We start from the raw sequence: 22,754 nt of genomic DNA, 5'->3' as shown, positions 1-22,754 counted from the left end.
TTAAAAAAATAAAGAGACTTTGACTTGATCTGTCGAAGTCTGAAATACCCAGTTTTCTTCCCTGTTCCTCCTGAACAAGTTTTTTTTCTGCACCTGCCAGAAAACATCGAACACAGACATTTGCTTCCTGGTACATACAGTTCCAGGAGCAAGAGTGTCATTGCGTCCTCACCTGCCGCAGGAGGTGGGAAGAGAGAACAGCTTGCCACACACACACACACCTGCTCATGCTGCTTTCCTGGGTAGCAGTCCACAAAATTTGGCTGGCCTTGATAGTCACAATGTGTATGTACCAGGAGTTCCTCCCTGACCTCACATCCCTAAAGACAGCATGAGTTCAGGAACAACCCCCTGCCCACCTCTCCAGGTCCAAGTGTGGGGCACAAAGGTGAGGGGGTGGAGCTTTATTGCTGCAGGCGCCCTGTACTTCGAAGGTCCTCCAAGGCCTTCTAAAGCAGAGCACCACCGTGGAGAAGACACTCTGTACCCTCACCAAACTCTTAAGTTTGTAAGAACAAAAACAAGAATTTAACAAGTAAAAACAAACTCACTAGCTTTTATTTACACTCAAATAACCCAAAGCAGGTGCTTCCTGCCAGTCAGTGCAGGATGCGAACCAAAGTACATGGTCTGACCCAATGGGTCCGTCCAGCAATTTCCTTCCCCTCGCATTGAACCCAGGAGTACACAGTTCCACTTTGCCTGAAAGGATTTTAAAAGGTCCCATCGCCTCCACGGCACTCAGTATTTGCGCTGGCGTAGGAAGAGACCTGGTGGCCGTTTTGGAGTGGGTACATCATCTGAGTCAAGGTCAAAGAGGTCTCGGCCCGTCTTCATTATCTGTTCCTCTAAGACTTTGTGGCGCTTCATATCTGACAGCACCTTGTCCATGCGAGCCTCCCTCTTCTGGCTCTTAGCTGAGGTCCCTGAAAATAAATAAACAACAGTTAGGATCTGTGGACTCAGTGGGAAGTGCAAGTTGGGCCGAGGCTTTTTAAAAAATGAGAGGTAGGCTTCAAATGCAAGGTGCCAGGAAACCACTGTTCTTCCCTAGGTAGATCAAAATCTACACTGTTTTCACAGCAGTAAGAGGGTCTGCATGTCCCTACAGTTTGCATAGTTTTAAAATGTCCCCATCTCTTCTTTGAGGACCTTTAAAGTATTTTGTAAATAAGCTTTGATATTTTCTCTAATCAAGTGGTGTATAAATTTTATCCAATAAAATAAATAAATAGTAAGTAAGTAAACAAGCAAGCAAGCATGCCGTGTAGGTCTTCCTGTCCATACCATTCTGCTTTTCCTATGTTCCTGTCTAGACCAGGTGTGGAGAACCTTTGGCCCTCCAGATGATGCTGAACTACAGCTCCCATCATCCCTGGCCACTGGCCATGCTTGACGGGGCTGATGGGAGTTGTAGTCCAACAACATCTGGAAGGACACTGGTTCTCCCCACACCTGGTCTAGACAACAGAAAACTGTCAGCCAATTTGCCTTAACTTTCATAGGGGAGTCTCACACGTTACCGGTAAACCTTCAGCCAGGATTCTCAGAGCAATATTCTGGACTCCTGGCATTTAAATAGGGAAGGAGAATCTGCAGCTTGTGGTGCAAGATCCAGACCATTGTGGCATTTCTTCCAGCATCCCTGAGGAGAGCTTTATGTTTGTGGATCAGATTGCCTGACAGCTGGGCCTTGTGAGCACCTTCACACCTTTCCCCAAGTGAGAGGCTGACTTCCTGTTTGGAGAGGGGCACTTTTGAAAACGCAGTTCTATGCCTTCGAAGGTGAATGCCTTGCTCATGTCGGATGTCCGCAGGCCTGATCCAAACTTTCAAAACCCTACAAAGGGAGGTGACCCTAACTTTTTGAGGTGGGGGTGGATGGGTGGGCCAATGGTCCCCGACTGAAGCAAGAGGAAGGTTCCCTACTTCTCGGTTTGAGAGAGGAGTGTCAGTATTGTGAAAGCAGTAGGCTAGAACAAGGTGCATGAGAGCATAACCTAAATTTTGAGGTAGCAAATGGGGCTCCTCAAAAGAGAACAAGGACAATCAAGCATGACTCCAGGATTCTCTGGAAGGTGTGTGTGTTTAGGGAGAAATCCAATCGTCCCAATACAGCCAGGGTGGGCGGGTGGCTTTCCTTTTCAACATACCAGGAGTTCTTCGACGATCGATCAAGGAGCTCTTAGGGGAGGCAGGCTCATCATCGAAGTCAAACTCTGTTGGCACGTAGGGCCTGCAGCGAAGAGAGAAAATTTGGAATCCGCCCAGCACCAGAGCCTGTAGCCCCTCCCTCCTTTCCTGTCACCAACACCATCTCAAATTTTGGATCCTTCCCCAAACTCCTTTTCAAGTCAAATATTACCCCTCTCCCCGCAAAAAAGAAATACATGCGCTCTCACTTCTCTTCCTCTTCTTCTTCCTGGTCCTCCAGCTGCCCGTCAGATTTATCCTCCTCTTCGCTGTCAAGCTCTGGGGTAGGGTTGCGCCGGGGTAGGATCTCTGCCTGGATCTCTAGGGTCCCGTGGGCAGCAATGAGCTCATAGAGGCGCCGGATCTCCTCAGGGGGAGGCATCCAGCCGTCTGGGGACTCCAGTTCCTCATCGCTGCAGGGGACGAACCAATCCTCCTCGGCCGATTCGTCTCCCTTCGCCGACTGCTCCCCATCTCTCTCCCCGGGTGCGTCATCTTGTTCCTCGGTGGTCGGAGGTAGCTCTGAGGCGGGCTCATCTTCCACTGCCAAGGACTGCATCCCCGAGGTGACTTCGCCTTCCTCCACAGTGCTGGCCTCCTCCATGGCTGCTGGAGAGACAAGAGGCCACAGAACTGAGAGAGGCAGGGCAAACAGCGAGACTTCAGGACCCTAACATAACCGGGCAAGGACCTGCCTGGTACAAGAGGGCGGCCATCTTGGAAAACCCCTACAGCAAAATGTGAGCTAGCGTGGTGCAGCAGTTCAAGAAGCAGGCTGGGCCTGCAAGATTATCTTTCTCTTTTGGCATCAGAGACTCCTCTCCAAACTTTCACATCCTCCAATGGAAGTTTTCTTGGGAGCGCAGAGATGGGGCTCAAGGAGATGAATTGACAGTGTTTCCAAACTAACTCCTTAGATACCTCTCATAGTTGCCTGCAGTTGAGGGAGTAGAGTTAGCTGTCATGAAAAGTGCAGAGAAAAATTGTATGTCCTGGGAAGACTTCTCATGCCTCCTCTTTCTTGCTGCCTCCGCCAGCAAATTCAGAGGCATCTTAGCTCTGTCTCTTAACCCCTTTCAGATCAATAATCCCTTGATCTGCCCCAGCCTTCCCATAAATAATGAAGCTGAATTCGCCCCTGTTCAGAGGAAGCGCCCCGGATAAAGATCTCTTTGAAGCTGCCAATTGTTATTCATTCTGCTGCAAGAAGAACCAGGAAGCCTGTGGCTCATGCCAGGGTAAGAGCAAGGAGGGAGAGGCACAGAAGGGGAAGATGTCTCAGGATGCACCAAGCAGACCTTGTATCAGACTCCTGTCCACTGAGAGATGAATCAAGGTTCTGGTGGCCCATCCATCCTTGCAACCTCCATATCGGAGAAGACCCTCCCACAGCTCCCACTGTATTCCTGGTCAGGGGGGGAGGGGGAGAGATGATACCATGAGGAACAACCCCCTTCCCTCCAAGGCCGTAACTCAGAGATGCTCCATCAGGGTGGATTTGATTTAAGTAAAACCTGATTTAAATCACTAGTCAGTAAGACTTGATTTAAATCATTATTATTTTTTACAGAAAGATTCATTCTTGCTGGTATAATCTTAATATTTACAACCAGAGGAAGGTTTCATTTTTGGAATAATAAATTTTTGGAGTAGTTTTTACAGTTATATCAAAAATTACTGATTTGGTTTTACTACTAGAAATACAAAAACAGGTAATTATGAAATTATTGTTTATATTTGGACAACTTTTCTGCTGTATTTTATTGGAAGGAGAAAAATAATCATTTCCTTAATAACAATTTAAACAATTTATTTAACCAATCAATCAATCAATCAGACTTTATTCGACCGTCAGTCAGAAATAAACATTTATGATTTATTTAGCTAAAACAATAACATTATAGCATATGTATTCATGTTTGTTAACTGATGTGGTTAAACAATTAAAAAAAACAACTTACACTGAGTTTTAGCACACATTAAAAACTTATTTCTTGATGAATAGCCTTTGAACTATAATGTAACTCCAAAAGCATTTTATTTTAAAAATCCAATTTAAATAAAAAAAATGATTTAAATATTTTTTTATTTCAATAAAAAAATCTGATTTTTTAATTTTTTTAAAATAAAACATTGCTTTTTATCCACCCTGTGCTCCATCCAGAGAACCTGTAGAATCAGGAGACCCCAAGAGTCCTTACAGGACCCACACACACATCCTGACTTTGTGGTCTTATAACTTCATTCACTCCAAGACTGCAGCATAAGCAAATCCAGTTCAGAGCTCTATTCAGTCCCGAGGATCCAAAAACTTAACTCCTCCTCAGGGAGCTATGTTGCAATAATGGTGATGGGATAATTGATTACAAAAAGCGCCGGGGTGGGGTTTTGAAGTCCTGAAGTCTCTTGCTTTAGACTCCTGAGACAAGCTCCTTACAACCAACTTTGAATCCCATAAAACTGCAAATGCATACTAGATCAGGGGTTAGACAACCTAAGGCCCGGGGGCCAGATGCGGCCCAATTCTCAATCCAGCCAGGGAATTGGCGTGTTTTTACATAGTAGAATGTGTCCTTTTCTTTAAAATGCATCTCTGGGTTATTTATGGGGCCTGCCTGGTGTTTTTACATGAGTAGAATGTGTGCTTTTATTTAAAATGCATCTCTGGGTTATTTGTGGGGCATAGGAATTCGTTCATTCCCCACCCCCGAAAATATAGTCCGGCCCACCACATGATCTGAGGGATGGTGGAGCGGCCCATGGCTGAAAAAGGTTGCTGACCCCCGTCCCAGATAGAACGACGACACTACCGGTAGCAAGATGAGTCAGACAGAGGCACGCCATAGTCAGTGTTCTCAATAGGCAAATCCATTCAGGAAGGCCATTCCCCCAGGTTAACGTCCAGATGAGACATCCTTGATTTGACTACCTGCCCAATCTCTAATTCCCTAGGGCCTGGAACAGGCATCCCCAAACTTTGGCCCTCCAGATGTTTCGGACTACAATTCCCATCTTCCCCAACCACTGCTCCTGTTAGCTAGGGATCATGGGAGTTGTAGGCCAAAACATCTGGAGGGCCGCAGTTTGGGGATGCCTGGCCTAGAAGCTCTCTCATTTTACCCAGTCACCTTTCTGACTCTCATGCTGGTCCCTTCTCACTAGTCACATTTTCAGTTCCACTTGGCTCACTTTAGATCAACAGTCCCCTGAGGTAGTGTGACCCTATTTTGGGGATCAGCTGGGTGGCAGTTTTATAAAGGGCCCCCAAATATACATCTATTGCCCCCAGATTTAACAGATCCTTTTGTCCCAGCAACCTGATAAGCAGCTCACTTGCTCTTCAGCATCATTCTTCAGGCTTTTGATAACCCTGGCTGGCATCATTAGACAGCTTCCTTGCTGTTCAGTACATTGGCTGTCAAGCCACAGACCTCGCTAGACAGCTCCACTGCCAAGCCCAGAAGACTGAGAATAGGACAGCAGCCAAAGAACAGTTCTCTTGCCAGGAAACTGAGTTTTCCCTCTTCCTCGCTCTCACTGCACTTAGGCAATCAATATGACCCAGGAAGTTCTACCACTGCAGTCAAGCTCTATTCCGCAAACATTTAGACCTTGGGCTCGTTCTTCACAGCTGCTCATAAGGACCTCCATTGTGGGTTTTTGTTTTTAGATGGCCCAGCAGACCCAAACATCACACTGGCAACAACGACAAAAAATACCTTTTTTTAGGAGCCCAAGCAGGGGCAAAGGTCAGCAGGAAGACCCTGCGGAAAGTCCCTTCCACTGGAGATCAAAATTGATATGCAGAGAAGCAATGTCTTCACAACTGCGGCTTCCTAAAGAGGATGGTCTCAGCCCAACCCTGCAGTGATTTAGAAGGCAAAATATTACTTTTCACAAAAGCCCCTTAAGAAACTCAGACAAATAAGCTAAGCGCCAAACGGCGCCTTAAACATGAGTTACAGTCGCCACAATGGAATGTCTAGGTGCCATCCCCCCAATGAAATTTGTTGTTATTCTTCATTTCATTCCTGTATCACTTTATATTTTAAAGAAAAAGTCTCAAAGCTGTTTACAACACATTGAAATGTCAAATAAAGCAATAAAGAATAAAACAAATTCAAGCTTCAAGGAAAATATTTCAGATCCTCCTCCAAGTGACATTTTGCTTTCCCCATATTTATTTACCTATTTAATTTATGTTATATAGCTGCCCAATGGCATACGTACTCCAGGAAGCCAGTGCAGTGTAGTGGTTTGAGTGTCGGACTAGGACCTGGGAGACCAGGGTTCAAATCCCAACCTAGTCATGAAGGTCACTGGGTGACCTAGGGCCAGTCACAGCCTCTTAACCTACCTCACAGGGTTGTTGCATAAACCGAACACAGTACAATATTGTTGAAAATGCAGCAAGCGAATAAAGTTACACACACATCAGCTTGGACATTCCAAGAAAAGCAGATAGAAGTTTCATGGGCAATGATCCATGGCTTTAGCTTTCTTTCGGAGAAGACATTGCTGGAGAACAGTGCCATTTTTGTAATATTTGGTTTATTCCCAAATATTCGGGTAGAGGATAGAAGATGGAGGCAAACAATATAACCACTGCTGCCAGGCAAGGACCTTAAATCAGTAGTCCAGCGAGAGGAAGCTTCTACACCAGTTCTCCCACAGTTTTTCATAAAGATGTTATTTCATCACAGTTTCAAGCAGGAACCCCACCCCAACCCAGAACTAGAATTTGCCAAGCATGCCACTTTCCACAGCCTCTTAAAATTTTCTTACAGAAAGTTAATGGTTGGGAGAAAAGCACTCCTAAGAGCTTCTACTGGTCATTCTGGACCCTCAACATACCTGATAGCAGCTATAATATTAAACTAACATTCCTTTCTTCCGTTGCTTTTATTTTTTTACTCCAGTCAAGAGTAATCAGGGCTTGGCATCCGGCCTATGCTAATTTTTTTAAAAGAGAAGTGTCTTGACTATCCACTCTGGAGAAGAGCTGTGCAGCTAACTCCAAAGCTACATCCTTCTTTTAGTTAAGTATGATCATGATCCAAAGTTATGCATTTCTTACGGCCCATTGAGTTCAATGGCAGAGTTAAGCCCGAACAGCTACCCGTAAGTCACTCCATCTTGCTCCCTTGTATTAATAAGTAAAAGAGGACATTGCACGAGGTTCTATACTTTTGCCACTGAAATAAATAAATAAATAAATCCGCGGCACTCCTAAAATGCTTAACTTCGGCTGGATCATGCTCAAAGTCAACTAAAAGAAGATCTATTCTATTGTCTTAGGATCCTGCCCGCCCCTCTTTTTAATTTTTTTTCAAAGTCACTCTGCACACGCTCAAATACACTTCATCGGATCATTTCTTCTACGGCTGGGCACTAAACACGAACCACGATCGCTGATTAAGTCTTCATCACAGCAGGTGGCCTGCGAGGGAAGGGAGGAAGGGCTCGTTCACCCACCCGCGGCGGGTCTTATCCGGACCTCGAAGCTCGCGCGCTTCCCTTCCGTGTCTGTTTCCTTCGCCCCGGACCAACCAAGGATCAAAAGCTGAGCGGCGCACAACCGATCACCCAAAACTAGCCCGCAAAAGTCGAGTCTAAGAACTATCGAACGCTGCTGGGGCTGCTGCCTTGAGAGGCGGTACTCAAAAGTACCGGTCACTTTCTCAACTGCGCACGCGCGGCTTAAAAGGGAAGGGGGGAGGAAGCGGCCGCTTTTTCTCCGGCGGAACTTGATCTCTGCGCAGGCGCAGTGATCAACGGCTGGGTCCTTCCCTCTCTCCGATTGGCCGCTTTCTCCCTCCTGGGGCGGGCTTAGAGTCAAATTCAAACGAAGTCCGGGAGCTGCTCGGAGATGCGTTTGGTGAAGGACCCGCCTGGGAAGGTAAGTGTCCCCCCGCCTGCGCGTCTCTGGGCGCTAGTTACCGGTTGTAGCGAGCGAAGCGGGGTCGCCGCTGTGCCCGCGGCCTGCTTTGGGGCTTCCCGTTGTGGTCTCGCGGCTGGTCACCGCGAGAGCCTTTGTTCATAGAATCTTAAGAGTTGGAAGTGGGGACCCCGGCGGTCATCTAGTACAACCCCCTGCAATGCAGGGATCTCAGCTAAAGCATCCATGGCAGATAGCTTAAAAATCTCCAAGGGAAGGAGAATCCACCAGCTCCCAAGGGAGACCTTTCCACTGTCGAAGAGCTCTTACTGTCGGAAAGTTCTTCCTGAGGTTTAGTCGGAACCTCCTTTATTGTAACTTTAAGCCACTAGTTCGAGTCCTGCCCTCCAGAGCAGGAGAGAACGAGCTTGTTCCCTCTTCCATGGGACAGCCCTTGAGATATTTGAAGGTGGCTATCCTATCTCCTCTCAGTCTTCCTCTTTCCCATACTCAGCATACTTCTACCACAGAAATTTGAGAGAGTGGCCAGGATACCTGATAATGTTTTACTGATTGCATTACCTGGGCAGTCTGTCCATTCTTTTGAGATGGTAAATGCTTTTGTTCTAGAATCCAGGTCACAGGCCACCCTTTCCTGCACAAAAATGCCCTTAAGACAGGCATCCCCAAACTTCAGCCCTCCAGATGTTTTGGACTACAATTCCCATCATCCCTACCACTGGTCCGCTTAGCTAGGGATTATGGGAGTTGTAGGCCAAAACATCTGGAGGGCCGTAGTTTGGGGATGCCTGAAATAGAGGAAATATTTAGAGACATTAGGGGAGCCAAGATGGTTTTTTGGGATTGTTTTGTGTGCTAAAATAATGTGTGATTTTCTCAAGGGAATAATTCTTAAAATTTGAAGGACAAAGAAGAAGAAGAGTTTGGATTTGATATCCCGCTTTATCACTACCCGAGGGAGTCTCAAAGCGGCTAACATTCTCCTTTCCCTTCCTCCCCCACAACAAACACTCTGTGAGGTGAGTGGGGCTGAGAGACTTCAAAGAAGTGTGACTAGCCCAAGGTCACCCAGCAGCTGCATGTGGAGGAGCGGAGATGCGAACCCGGTTCCCCAGATTACAGCTCTTAACCACTACACCACACTGGCTCTCCAGGACAAAGGATTGGCTTTCTGTGGAGTGTGTGTGCATCCTAAAATTTTATAACCTATAAATTTTATAAGGGGACCTTCAATAATGATCTCAGTTCACAGATGAGCTGGTGCGGAGTTCAGTGCTTCTTCTGGTACTTGTATCTCACCCTGCACTTTTTCTCTTCTTAGATATCAATGACATCTTATAAACGATTAAGCCGTTATGAAGCCCAGCGAACCCCCAGCAATGCACCGGCTCGAGTTAGGGTTTGTGTGCGATTGCGGCCAAGCGTGGGAACAGGAGAGGGAAAGGAAGCCCCTTGTGTACGTGGCGTGGACTCCTGCTCCCTGGAGATCCTGAACGTGAGAAATAATATGGAGACAATGAAATACAAGTGAGTTGGGCAGAGAGGGTTGGGAAGAAGCAGGCTTCATGTAGGTTGTGGCCCTATGGTACCCCTGTTGATGGTGTAATAGGAATTTTGAGGTCTTGGATATATAATAAATGTTCATAAGTGTACCAAGCAAACATGTACAGTACAGTGGTACCTCGCAAGACGAATGCCCTGCAAGACGATTTTTTTGCAAGACGAATGCGTTTTGCGATCTGATGGTGACTTGCAATACGAATTCGTTTTGCGAAAAATTCGTCTTGCGAATCGTGATTTCCCATAGGAATGCATTGAAATTTAATTAATGCATTCCTATGGGCAAAAAAAGAAATTTCAATGCATTCCTATGGGAAACCGCGATTCGCAAGACGAATTTTTCGCAAAATGAATTGACTCACGGAACGAATTAAATTCGTTTTGCGAGGCACCACTGTACATGAATGTATAGGCCACATGTCTAAGGCAGCAAAGGGACCAAATATTTCTCTGCTGTCCTCACTAATCCTGTCTTAAGGGCACATTCAAGATATGAACAGGGTGTGAGCCTGTGACCTATATTCAGGAATTAAGTAGTTATAATGACAAGAGTGGCCAGAACCCAGATGAAGACAAAAGGGTGTGATTAACTTGGCTCGGAAACAGGGAAATGTAAATATCTCGTTTCACTTGATGGGTTTTTGGTAGAGGGCAAGAGGAGGCATGGGGCAGGGTCCAGGATGCTCAGATTACTGCCACTAGACCTCCCCTTTCATGATGTACAGTACTGTATATTTGTTGAAGAAACCCAACCCTTGAGACAAGGGGTTGGAACATACTAATAAGTACAAATTGGACCTGCAACAAAATGTTATAGTGTGAAGTTCAATGATGTATCTGGGCTACACCCCTTCTGTGATCGAAACAAAATAAAAAAATTCCTTCCAGCAGCACCCTAGAGACCAACTTAGTTGGTGCTGCTGGAAGGAATTTTTTTATTTTGTTTCGACTACGTCAGACCAACACGGCTACTACCTGTAACCCTTCTGTGATGTGTGTGTGAGGTTTCTGGGGGTGTGCCTGGACTCCAGGAGGGATTTTTGAAATGTCTATATAAGGGCTTGCACACATGGCTCTGGGTCCCTCTCCTGTATGTGAGGGGAGTCACCCTGTTGCAACAGCTATAATAAAGATTTTGCTTCTCAATTTTCTCTGGTTGGCCTCTGTTATATTCTCCTTCCGATGGAGAACCTACAAAGGGCTCTTGTGTACCCCATAAGGGAATAAGGGCAGATTTTGTTTACAACAATGGTTTTTAACAGGGATATTAGTTGGAACTGAGCAGTGTCTGGAGGAATAGCAGCCCTTCTCTTCCAGTATGAGAAGCAACAGAAGCCTTCCTCTAGGCCCCTCGCTGCCATTTGTTTCTCCTTGCAACTGACAGGATAGGTAAGGGAAACCACTGGCTTAAAGTGACTGCTTCTGCCTGTTTTGCCACTGCTGTTCTTTGATTATCTAGGCATGATGGGTTGCTGCCGGATTGTTAGCGGGCTCTGCATATTTGGCTGAGCTCTGAAAGTTTTTGGGGTGAGAGCAGGAAGTTACGCTTAAAGAGGCTTGTTTGCTTGCAGGCGAGGGCTTATCGGTGAAATTGGCTGCCCTCTCAGCGTGAGGGGAGGGAGGCAAGGGAGAGAGTGAACAAAGGAGGGAGAGATGGTGGATGTCTTCCTGCTGAGAAAAGTATTGGTTCAGTTGAATCCCCCACCCCACCCTGAGAAGCTGTCAGTCCCTACCTTTCGTTCACATTTCTCTCTTGATATATTGGTTGGTTGAAACAGTTGATGTCATTTCAAAATCGGCTTTGGACTGTATAGCAATTTATTGCACAGCCCTAAATAGCACTCTGGTTTCCAACAGGCATCTGGTTGGCCACTGTGAGAACAGGATGGTGTCTCATTGACCTGATCCAGCAGGGGCCTTCTTATGTTGATAATAGTCTGTACAACATGACGAATGGGGGTATGCTAGGGGGAAAGCTCCTAAGGGACACCTGCCACTCCTTCTGCAAAGCCCCCTGTTACCTATCTCTGCTGTAGAAATTGCTGAACTTTCAGAGAAGCCAGCAGGCCTCAATCCCACTTCTCTATTCCCACCAGATTTGACGCTTATTACAGTGCAACGGCCACGCAGTATGATGTCTACATGGGGTCAGTTCAGCCTATCTTGCACCATCTGCTGGAAGGGCAGAATGCCAGCATCTTGGCATATGGGCCTACCGGAGCAGGTGACTATAAAACAGTGCACAAAGGGATGAACCCAACCTAGAGTTGCTGGGGGTCAGCGGGTGGGCTGGGGCTTGGAATTGCGCCAAGGGTGGACGTGATGGTTTCCCCTCTCTCTTCACATCTCTTTTGTTCCCCCTCCCTAAAATGGCAGGAAAGACGCACACCATGTTGGGGAGTCCGGAGCAGCCGGGGGTGATTCCAAGAGCAGTTCAGAATCTCTTGCAGATGACAAGGGATGCTTCGGGGGATGAGCGAAAGTACTCAGTCTCTATGTCATACCTGGAAATCTACCAAGAGAAGGTAACGGGTGCTGGACAAAATGCATAAGAGGGGAAAACTGAGCCTAGTATATAAGAATGGTGGGATCTTTGGGGAAGAAAGCAGCTTAGAACAAGATGGGGCTGAGGAGCCAGATGTATTGGGGAGGGCATGACCTAATTAGACTACAGCAAGTGATACTGGCAACAGATTTGCACACACTCTGGCCTCCTTTTTTGTTGTATTGAAGACTGGCAGTGTTTTGACCCCTGGGAAGTTCGTTAATGTGACCAAAACTCCATTCTGTTCCCGGTTGGTATTTAGAAGATCCGTGAGTCATCTGCTACTAGTCTGATCTAGAGAGGGTCCCGTCTCAGTGCCTGCTGACGCTGTCATATGTGTGCTCTGGGCCTGCTTGAAGATTGGTGAAGAACTGAGGCGTGGCTGATGGGAATGGGAAAAGAGACTGGGCAGCTGGGTCAAAAGCAAGCCGAAATGGCTGCAAAGGGGGAGAGAAGAAAGGAAAGAGCAGTAGAAGGGCAGGGAAGACAGATGGAGTAAGGCAGGGGTGGGGAACCTTTGGCCCTCCAGATATTGCCAGACTGTAGCTTCCATCTTCCCTGACCATTGGGCATGCTGAGGGGAGTTGGAGTCCTACAAGCTCTGGGGAGCCTTAGGTTATTGATGCTTGGGGGAAGCAGACAGAATGGAGCCTGGGAAGGAGGAGAATGATTGAATACAAGTGTAGAAAGGACAGGGGAGGAGGGGGAAATTTGGAGGAGTGAACAGAGCATGGCATGGAGACTAAAGGTGATGAGCCAGAAGTGCCCAGGAGAAAGCAGGTCTCTTACAGAGGAGGGCAAGAGGTAAACTAGAGAACTTATTCGGTGTTTGCAGAAGGCTGGATTTGTACCCTACTTGATTAAACCACACAATCTGTTCAAGTAAATTTATGTTGTTCTCCATGTGCTTTTGAGAAACCATGGGATTTACCAGTAAGTGAGGTAGGCTTTGAGGTGTCACCTGGACCAACACTAGTCTGCTTGGGACTTCCGCTTGGATCGCCGTAGAAGATGGCTGAAAATACCATCTCTCCGGTTCCCACGGGGTAATTTATGAGGCTGTAAAGGGGAGTATGCAGCCTCCCGAAGTCTTTCCGGGGTACAGGAAGATGCAGTCTCATCCGCAGATGCCCACCACCAGCTTCGACTTCGGAAGGAAGGAGAGGCTGGGGGCACTGGGTGGAAAGCCCCCGTGGGAGCCTGCTTGCTCGAAAAACTCGGGGGCTTGAAAGAAGATAGAAGGATTTTAATAGACTCTTGGATAGAAAGCAGTGACTATAAGAGGACTAGGCTTTCTGAGTCTGAAGCATGGAAGTCAAATTTAAATTTGTATAATTTGGCAGAAGATTTGGATTAATTGTTTAATTGATATTTGTATAATTTGTATAATTTGAAAATGGATTAGATATTTAAATTGGAAAATCTAATAAAAATGTTTATTAATAAAAAAAAACACTAGTCTGCTTGTTCCCCAGGTCTTGGACCTCCTAGAGCCCTCCCTCCGTGACTTGCCAATCCGGGAGGATCAAAACCACCACATTCTGGTGCCTGGTCTGACGGAGAGAGAAATAACCAACTTCTCAGACTTTGAGAAACATTTCTTGCCTGCCAGCAGCAACCGTACAGTGGCATCCACACAGCTGAATCATCGCTCGAGCCGCAGTCACACTGTCCTGCTGGTGTACGTGAGCCAGACCCAGGGCTGGCCACCATATGCCCAGCGGGCTGCCAAGCTTTGCCTTATCGACTTAGCCGGCTCGGAGGACAACCGGCGGACAGGCAACAGAGGGGTGCGCCTGAAGGAGAGCGGGGCCATCAACACGTCACTCTTTGTGCTTAGCAAGGTGGTCGATGCCCTCAACAAGGGGCTGCCTCGTGTACCCTACAGAGACAGCAAACTCACTCGCCTGCTGCAGGTAGTTGGGGTGCCTGGGTTCATTGGTGGGGCTGTGGATTTGGGAAGAGCTGCATTTTATTTTACTGAGCATATTTCTCTTTCCTTAAAGGATTCTTTGGGTGGAAGTGCTCACAGCCTGATCATTGCAAATATCGCCCCTGAGAGGAAGTACTACTATGACACGCTCACAAGCCTCAACTTTGCTGCCAAATCCAAGCAAGTGGTGAACAAACCCTTCACGCAAGAAACTCTGCTGGATGTCGGTGAGGAAGGGAGCTGGCCTGAAAACAACAAAATTCAGCAGAAGGGGGGCAAAACAAGGGGTTTTGTTTTGTTTGTTTGTTTTTTGAGAAAGGAAGGGCAGGATTCTTGGGCTACCCCAGAACAGAGTGGGGTGTAGTATACAGATTCACTGCCCCATATTTCTTTATCATGGTTCAGATACATATACACTAGAACCATTCATGGTCTGTCCTTTTCATCAATGACCAGCTGACTCCTGTCAGAACCAGTCTGTGCCTTGCAGTCGTCTGGGGAGGAGGGTCTGCTTTGGATTCCTGTGCCTACTGAGATTATGTGAGTGGTGTCAAGGGTTTAGGTCAGGCACCCCCAAACTGTGGCCCTCCAGATGTTTTGGCCTACAACTCCCATGATCCCTAGCTAACAGGACCAGTGGTCGGGGAAGATGGGAATTGTAGTCCGAAACATCTGGAGGGCCGAAGTTTGGGGATGCCTGGTTTAGGTCCATGTTTTAGGTATCAAGTAAAAGCATTTTTGCCCTTGGTGCCCTTGGTTGCCCATAGGGTGGATATGTTTACACTTACGTTGTGTTTTTAAATAAAAAAATTCCTTCAGTAGCACCTTAAAGACCAACTAAGTTTTTATTTTGGTATGAGCTTTCGTGTGCATGCACACTTCGTCAGATAGGACTAAAAACTAAACTAAGAACTAAAAACTAAGAACTAAAAAACTTCGTTGTGTTTTTAGTTATATTTTGTGATTGTGGCTTTTCCCCCCCTAGGGTATTTTTTTTAAAAAAATATTTTAATATCAATTAAGTTATTCTGATACGTAGTTTGCAAGCTGGTGATTTGTAAGGTGACTCGAAATGTTTCTGATAAGGCCAGGATAATTTTCACGATTTGTTCTTTGTTGATATCCCACCATTGGGAATACAAATTATTCCAAGGCATTTTACTAGTAACTTTGTAGGAAAATTACAGCGAAGAATATCCAAACAAAACAGGATCCTTTCTGGAGCCCAGTTGGTGGTAGGAGGCCCAGTGGTGGTGAAGGAGGGCAGTCCAGGTGGAGCAGGCTCCAAGGTCCAATAAACACATCAAATAAATTAAAAACATCCTCCCCACACAGCAGCATCGAAAAGACCATGCCCAGCTTCTAGTGATGCAGGCCCTGAAGCCAAGAGACCTTGTCCAGAGGAGGAACAGCCCAGCTTGGTTGAAGAGAAGCCATTCAGGTGAGACACCAAACATTTTATAGGTTTTGGTGAAGAGGCAAGCAGTGCTTCTGTGGTGCGGTCAAATTCTTTCCTGCCACTTCATGAGGATGGTCACTCCCCCCCCTTAAAGCATTGAGCAGCTCTCTCTGGCTTGTTAGAAAAGGTAGGCCCTACTTTCTGGTCTCTTTCCCCACCAGTTCCCTCCTGCCAATGGAGAATCTTGAGCCGGCCTTGGCTGAAAAGCTGCTGCACTTGGAGGCCTTGGAAACACAGCAGGCAGGGGCAAAGAGTTGTGCGTTGCCCCTCCTCAACACCCCACGCAGGGAGCGGCTGGAATTGCGGAGGCTGCTGGATGAGACTCGGCGTGAGCTGGAGGTGAAGGGTTTGCTCTTTCTCTATGTCCCATCGTGATCTGTCAAAGACTGCAATGGGCTAACTCCCGTAAACAAACGCAATGCCTTGTTTATTGTGAGGTCTGCGGTGTTTCATTTGTTGATCAAATTTTTAAATTTCTATGTGTGGTTAATATGTTTCTTCCCTTACAGCAACACACTTTTTTATTTTTATAAAAAAAAAAGCTTCTGAAGTGAGTGGCAGGCGGTAAATAGAGCAGTTAAAGGGGCAGGAAAAGTGCAATTAAAGGGAAAGTGAGGGAACAGCAGCTCTTCAGGACTCCAGAGATTCCTTTTGCCTGGTGTCCAAACAACTCACTTATCAATCACAGCTTCAACTTCACTCATTGGCTACAAACAATGATGGGCGAGAACAGCCAAGCTGGTTCAAGTCACAGAAGCTTTTTAGAATGTTACCTACACATTTTGCTTCTTAGCTTTTTTCTAGGAGGGCTATTTGTTGCTGCTGCTGTTGTTTTAAACTCAGGAGGCCCTGCCAGGGCAACTCTGGTTAAGCCAATGGCTCCAATGTAAAGGCCGGCTTTGAAGGAAGAAAGAGATGTAGCACTAAGTACGTCCTGTAGGAGGAGATTCTAATATAAATTGAACTGTGTCCATCTTGCACTGAGAACCAGCTTCATTATGCCCCTGGCAACTTATACAATAAGATTCTTTTTGGGCTGGGAACCTGATGGCAGCCCCACGCATTCCTGGAGGCCACCGAACGCATACCCCGTTCCCTCCATCTGAATTTGTGCTCATTCTGTTCTTCCTCTCCCTACAGAGGCTTAAGAAGCAGCAGCTGGAAATGGAAACCAAGGTTCTGCAGGACAAAAAGCATGGACATGGGCCATGGGTGCCTTTCAAACACCAAGGACCAGTGGTATTGCCCTTCAAGCAAGGTAAAAGGGTGCTGGGTCTGAAAGCAGGACTCCCTTCTCATGCTCCTCCCTCCTATGAGATCACAGCTCTCCTTCTTTACCTCTCCAGTGCAGCACCCGGAGAACTCTGCGAACGAAGATAGCATCATCATTGTAAAGCAAAAGAAGGGAGGTCGAAAGAAGAAGGTGCGTAAGGGGGTGGGGTGGGGGCTTTGTTGAACTTGGGGCTGGTGATGGTGGGAAGCAGAGTTGCTTAACAGGTGTATATACCCCTTAGGTTTTTGAGGCAGTTTACAAACATGGTTTAATAAAGTTATATATGGATTCTGCCAGAGCAGGCTTCCTCCTGTAGATCTTCTGCCCTAGAACAAAGAACAGATTCCCTTACCTATTGCCTGTTGTTGGTTCATGTTCAGACAGCCTTATTCTTAGCTGTGGGGCAAATATCAAGCCTTACCCAGAAGAATTCACATCCGCCCTCACCCACGCACCGTGTTTCTGGATCAAATCTGGGAGTGGAACAGGTAGCATTAGCCAGATCAGAAAAATCAGGGCTGTTCCTGCTGACCACATGCTTCCCCCCCCCCCTTTTCCCTGTTTTAAGCAAATTTAAATTCTTATGGGTAAGGTTGGTGGGAAGCAGCCTGAAATGGTTCATTCCAGGAACAGAAAGAAAGTAGCTTTGCAAGTGTCTTGAGGAAGCCAGATCAAAGTTCTGGACTCACTGCCTCAGAGCAGCAGTCTCTCTCTCTCTCTCTCTCTCTCTCTCTCTCTCTCTCTCAGCTGTTAGGCCAGAGCTCACCCTGTCCAGCTGCCTCACTGGAGACTGAACTTGGGGCATGGGCTGTATTGGTGCTTTTCAGACTTTCCATGTTGCCAAGCATGCAGCAGGACACGTTACAGAGGATCCTGGAGGATGGTCTAGACCAGGGGTCGGCAAGCTTCTTTGGGGGGTGGGCCAGTTCACCACACCACAAACCTCCCGGTGGGCCAGAGTGCGTTTGTGTGTGTGCACGCATGCGCACACGGCAGAGGGGGCTTCTCTCCCCCCCCGCCCCCTGCCTACCTAGGGTGCTGCCGAGAGGCAGAGGCTGGTGGCAGCAGCAACAGAGGAGGAAAGAGCAGCCCGAAAGGGCTGCTTTCGAGCTGCTCGTTCCTCCTCCGCCAGCACCGATAGCCTCTACCACTCGCAAGGGCAGGCACAGGAGCTGCACTTGGCAGAGTGATGGCAAAGGCAGTGGCGGCGGCAAACAGCTTGCTCCGACGAGGGGCTGCTGGAAATGTGCTTGGCCAGCTAAGCCCAGCCCCCTTCCTCCTCTCAACCATGCGCAGCCACCGCTCGCCCATTGGCCAGGGCCTCAAACCTTAGCAGGCGATTGGCTGGCAATTTGCTGCACAAGGAGGGAGGAGGTTCCACCTTGGAATCCCCACGCCAATCCACAGAACTGGCCATGGGCTGGTTCCGGGAGGCCGATGGGCCAGAACCGGCCCATGGGCCTTAGGTTGCCGACCTCTGGTCTAGACCATCAGCCTGAGAGAAGTGTTTTTTGTAAGCCTCTCTGAGAGTGCGTTCAGCTGTAAGGCAGAGTTATAAATACTATTAATAAGGTGGCTCCGGCAGTTTCCAGTGGGCCTGCTTCAGGGACATGGCTCTCAGCAGATTCCAAAAACCCTGACACAGGCCTGTGAAACAAGAGAAGGTAAACTCAGCAGTGACAGTTGTCTGTCTTATCTTCTGGAGAACTTTATTCTGCATGCCTGGTATCTCATTGACGAACCCCTGATAAGTAAAAGGCAGGAGATTTATAAGATCTGAGAAGCCAGGGTATGTTTGTGATTCAGTGAAAGAATATGAGATGAGGGCCAGTCAGGAAACAGACGGGTGCGACACCACACCACTTCTTTTTATGATGCATGCTATATCCAGGATTCGGCCCCTGGCTCTGAAAACAAGGTTCCCTCTAAGTGGGAGATGGTGGTTCGGCCTGATCTGATGGCCCGCACCAAGGAGAACATCCTGGCTGTCCTGAACACAGGCTCTGTGAAGGATCTCATGGCCCTGCACCAGATTGGCAAGAAGAAGGCTCATCGCATTATGGCCTGGAGAGGAGAGCATGGGTCCTTTGAAAAGGTAAGTGGGCTCTGAGGACAGAGCTGCTCTTCCATCGTTTGAGGTGTGTGCAGGTGCAGCTACTGTGCAGAGGAAATTCATCTTCAGGTAGGAGGTAGGCCATGCAAGGCTTTAACACGTTCAGACCTTGCTCAAGTTCAGAGCATTAAGTCTTGGAGGACTCCTGCTCATTCTTAAATCTGGGAGGGGAAGGGAGTAGCTCCCTATTCTCGTAAGAGCTGGGTCAGAATAAAGGTCCATCTAGTCCAACGTTTTTGTAGCAAGCCAGAAGCTTCTGGGAAGCCCACCAGCATGGCACGGAAGCAATACCCCCCACCCCGGCAGTTAGAATTGGGAGGCTAACAACAACAACAACAATTTATTATTATTTGTACCCCGCCCATCTGGCTGGGTTTCCCCAGCCACTCTGGGCGGTTCACAATGGAATATTAAAAACATGATAAGACATAAAACATTAAAAACTTCCCTAAACAGGGCTGCCTTCATATGTTCTGTAAAAGTCAGGTAGTTGTTTATTTCCTTGACATCTGATGGGAGGGCGTTCTACAGGGCGGGCGCCACTATCGAGAAGGCCCTCTGCAGAATGCAGAATGCTGCAGTGTGATGCCTTGTCAGTGGATAAAACCTGTGCTTGGAGATCTGCACTGGTTGCCAATTTCCTACCGGGCTGTGGGTTAAACCACAGAGCCTAGAGCTTGCTGATCAGAAGGTCAGCGGTTCGAATCCCTACGACAGGGTGAGCTCCTGTTGCTCGGTCCCAGCTCCTGCCAACCTAGCAGTCCGAAAGCACGTCAAAGTGCAAGTAGATAAAGAGAAGGTAAACAGTGTTTCTGTGCGCTGCTCTGGTTCGCCAGAAGCAGCTTTGTCATGCTGGCCACCTCAGCCAGTAAAGCAAGATGAGCGCCACATCCCCAGAGTCATCCGCAACTGGACCTAATGGTCAGGGGACCCTTTACCTTTACTATTAGTATATAAAGGCCCTTTACAACTTGGGACCAGTTTACCTACAAGATCGTCTTGCCCCACATATTTCCACTCAACCGGTTCAATTGGCAGAATTGGCAAGCTGCCACATAATACCCGTTCTGCATTTGTAAGAACCCGATTGTTTAATGTCCAGTATACCTGAAGGAGTGTCTCCACCTCCCATCATTCTGCCAGGACACTGAGGTCCAGCACCGAGGGCCTTCTGGCGGTTCCCTCGTTGTGAGAAGCCAAGTTGCAGGGAACTAGGCAGAGGGCCTTCTCGGTGGTGGCGCCTGCCCTGTGGAACGCCCTCCCAACAGATGTCAAAGAGGAAAACAACTACCAGACTTTTAGAAGGCATCTGAAGGCAGCCCTGTTCAGGGAGGCTTTTAATGTTTAAAAGATTACTGTGTTTTATTTTTCTGTTGGAAGCCGCCCAGAGTGGCTGGGGAAACCCAGCCAGATGGGCGGGGTATAAATAATAAATTATTATTATTATTATTATCTGCACTTTGGAACTCCCTGCCTTTTGAGATCAAGAAGTGCCTTCACTGTATTCTTTGGCGCTTGCTAAAACATTCTTGTTCAGGCAAGCCTACCCAGATACTTAGGAAGTTGAGGTAATGTTAATCTGTTTTAGTATTTTAACTTTTGTATGCTTTACAGTAGGGTTGTGAATATTTCTCCTTTTTCTTGTTTTATCTTTTTGTAAACCACTTTGAGGTTGTAATTTTTTTAAAAAATCAAGTGGTGTATAAATTTTATGAAATAAAAAATAAATATTACCTTTGAATGTGGAGGTTTCATTTGGCTACTGTGGCCAATTGTTGAGAGAGACTAGAAATGCCAGGTGCTGAGCAAAGCAAAATGCTCTACTACTGCAGTATTGCTATTCCCTCAGAATATTTTTGTTGTTGTTGTGGACCTGAGATCTATGGATGAGGGGTGGTACACAAATTTAATAATTAAGTATCTCCATGATTTTGCAGCTTTGTGTTACCTACACATTTCTCCTTCCTCCTTTTCTCAGGTGGAGGACCTTGGGAAAGTCGACGGCATCTCTGCCAAACAAGTAGCTTCTTTTCTGAAGGTGTGTATTTAATTCAGTTCAGTCACTGTGGCTATAAGCTTATCTGGAGTAGAGTCCATCACATTAGATGAATGGAGTTTTATCCTTGGACGGCAGATGAATAGGTAGAGAGGGAGAAACTGTAAACAGAAGTTTAAGTTTTTCATGAAATGCAAGGGGCACAGCAGCCTTGTGTACAGCAGCAGAAGTTACTATCCAGAACTTTTTCTACCTGTCCCTTGGGAAACAAGTAGAAAAATGTCCTGCCTCTGTTGAGCTTGGCAGACTGGCAGGTGTGGGATCAGTATCTCTGTCTCCCTGCTTCATTTCCCTCCTGGGCACAAAAGAAAAGGCCTGCCCTCTCAGAGCCAGCATAGAAATCAAGTAGGCTGGTGGGGGATGATTTGCATCACCCCCCCCCTCATATCACTACATCCCTCATATCAGCCTAAATACATTATTATCATCTTGGTCACACAAAAAAGAAAGCTCATTACTCTGCAGCCAACATAGAATGCAGATTAGTGGGTCCCTACCTTCTCCACCAGCCAGCTTGCTAGCCTGAATGGAATTTCTTATTGCCTGTGGCAGCTTTTTGCCAACCTCATGCCCTCCAGCTGTGCAAAATAGGCACCAGGCCGGTGAAAGCTGGCCTGTGGTGTCCAAGTGAGTTTTTAAAACGCAAGGCTGAGATACAGGTTGTGATAATTCTTTGTAAAGCTTAAATGTATGCATTGTAATCTAGTATGCACTGGATTTAAAAGGTGCTAATGTAACAAATAACAGAGGAATTAAAATTCTTGCTCTTCTCTCTCCCCTACCTCCTTTCCTAGGTAAATATCCTGACCAACATTGGAAATCTTGAGTAACTGGATTGGTTCTGGAAAGCATCTTCTCCCTACATTATTATTTTTTTAATCTAAATTGTATTTTAATCAATTGTTTTTTCTTTTATGTTTTATTGTAATGGTAATTTTATTGATGTCAGCCGCCATGAGCCCAGCTCTCACTGGGGAGGCTGGGGTATAAATAAAAATTTATTCTTATTTATTATTATTATTCTCATTATTATTACATTGACTTTTATTGAAAACTAGCTGGCCAAGCCACGCCTTGCTGTGGCTCATCCCTGTGATTCCCCCCACCCTGTCCCGATCCATGACCTATCCTGCCCCCAACCCACACCCAGGCAAGTCCTCAGCTCCGTTCGGCCTAGTCCAGGCACCCCCAAACTGCGGCCCTCCAGATGTTTTGGCGTACAACTACCATGATCCCTAACAGGACTAGTGGTCGGGGAAGATGGGAATTGTAGTCCAAAACATCTGGAGGGCCGAAGTTTGGGGATGCCTGGCCTAGTCTGTAAATGCGAGCCTCCATTCGGCCTAGTAGCTGCAGTACCAGTATAGCCGCCGCTAGAGGGCGCTGTGTTGCAACCTCTTCTGCCTTCTATTTCCCAGCTTCCCCGGCCCTCTGATTTCAGGGTTCCAAACCAGTGGGTTTTACCTGGTTTTTGTGGCACAGGTGTGACGTGGGTAATCTAAACACTCGGATATCCCCATGTGACGCTGTGGCCAAATTTGAACGCGATCGGGCAAATGGTTTTGGAGAACGTCACGGCCTAACAAACATGGACCTACATTTTTATACATAAAGGTGAATTGGGTTTTTTTAAATTCTATTTTAGCTTTGGTGCATTTAAATATATTAAGCATCTAAAAGTAGTACAGAAAACTTGTACATCTCAAAAGGTTATTTTATATTG

General features: G+C 46.9%; 2 protein-coding genes across 10 annotated transcripts; one reads left to right on the top strand and one right to left on the bottom strand.

Moving 5' to 3' along the window:
• Positions 1 to 527: 527 nt before the first annotated feature.
• Positions 528 to 7,751, bottom strand: PAGR1 (PAXIP1 associated glutamate rich protein 1). Of its 6 annotated transcripts, none has more exons than XM_088655861.1 (5): positions 7,597 to 7,751; positions 5,913 to 6,055; positions 2,403 to 3,127; positions 2,154 to 2,236; positions 528 to 926 (listed from the first exon to the last, which is right to left on the bottom strand). In XM_088655861.1, the coding sequence occupies exons 3-5, from the start codon at positions 2,795 to 2,797 to the stop codon at positions 742 to 744; spliced, it is 663 nt and encodes a 220-aa protein (XP_088511987.1). In that variant the 5' UTR covers positions 2,798 to 3,127; positions 5,913 to 6,055; positions 7,597 to 7,751; the 3' UTR covers positions 528 to 741. The 6 variants fall into 6 exon arrangements, with proteins under 6 accessions (XP_088511987.1, XP_034992920.1, XP_034992922.1 ...); XM_035137029.3 differs by having other exon boundaries at positions 2,403 to 2,802; XM_035137031.3 differs by having other exon boundaries at positions 2,403 to 2,799.
• A 121-nt stretch (positions 7,752 to 7,872) lies between these two features.
• Positions 7,873 to 22,038, top strand: KIF22 (kinesin family member 22). Of its 4 annotated transcripts, none has more exons than XM_088655858.1 (14): positions 7,964 to 8,092; positions 8,997 to 9,111; positions 9,414 to 9,619; positions 11,749 to 11,876; positions 12,029 to 12,177; positions 13,673 to 14,113; positions 14,204 to 14,357; positions 15,469 to 15,571; positions 15,751 to 15,928; positions 16,730 to 16,847; positions 16,936 to 17,012; positions 18,754 to 18,957; positions 20,954 to 21,013; positions 21,826 to 22,038. In XM_088655858.1, exons 3-14 carry the CDS (start codon positions 9,420 to 9,422, stop codon positions 21,859 to 21,861), a joined length of 1,848 nt encoding a protein of 615 aa, XP_088511984.1. In that variant the 5' UTR covers positions 7,964 to 8,092; positions 8,997 to 9,111; positions 9,414 to 9,419; the 3' UTR covers positions 21,862 to 22,038. The 4 variants fall into 4 exon arrangements, with proteins under 4 accessions (XP_034991398.1, XP_034991400.1, XP_088511984.1 ...); XM_060281675.2 differs by having other exon boundaries at positions 15,466 to 15,571; XM_035135507.3 differs by lacking the exon at positions 8,997 to 9,111 and having other exon boundaries at positions 7,873 to 8,092; positions 15,466 to 15,571.
• Positions 22,039 to 22,754: the final 716 nt, after the last annotated feature.

This window comes from Zootoca vivipara, chromosome 12, assembly GCF_965207765.1.
Source record: "Zootoca vivipara chromosome 12, rZooViv2.hap1.1, whole genome shotgun sequence".
NCBI classification, from domain to species: domain Eukaryota; kingdom Metazoa; phylum Chordata; class Lepidosauria; order Squamata; family Lacertidae; genus Zootoca; species Zootoca vivipara.
The sequence above is the reverse complement of the archived record's forward strand: the minus strand, read 5'-3'. Positions and strand labels throughout refer to the sequence as shown.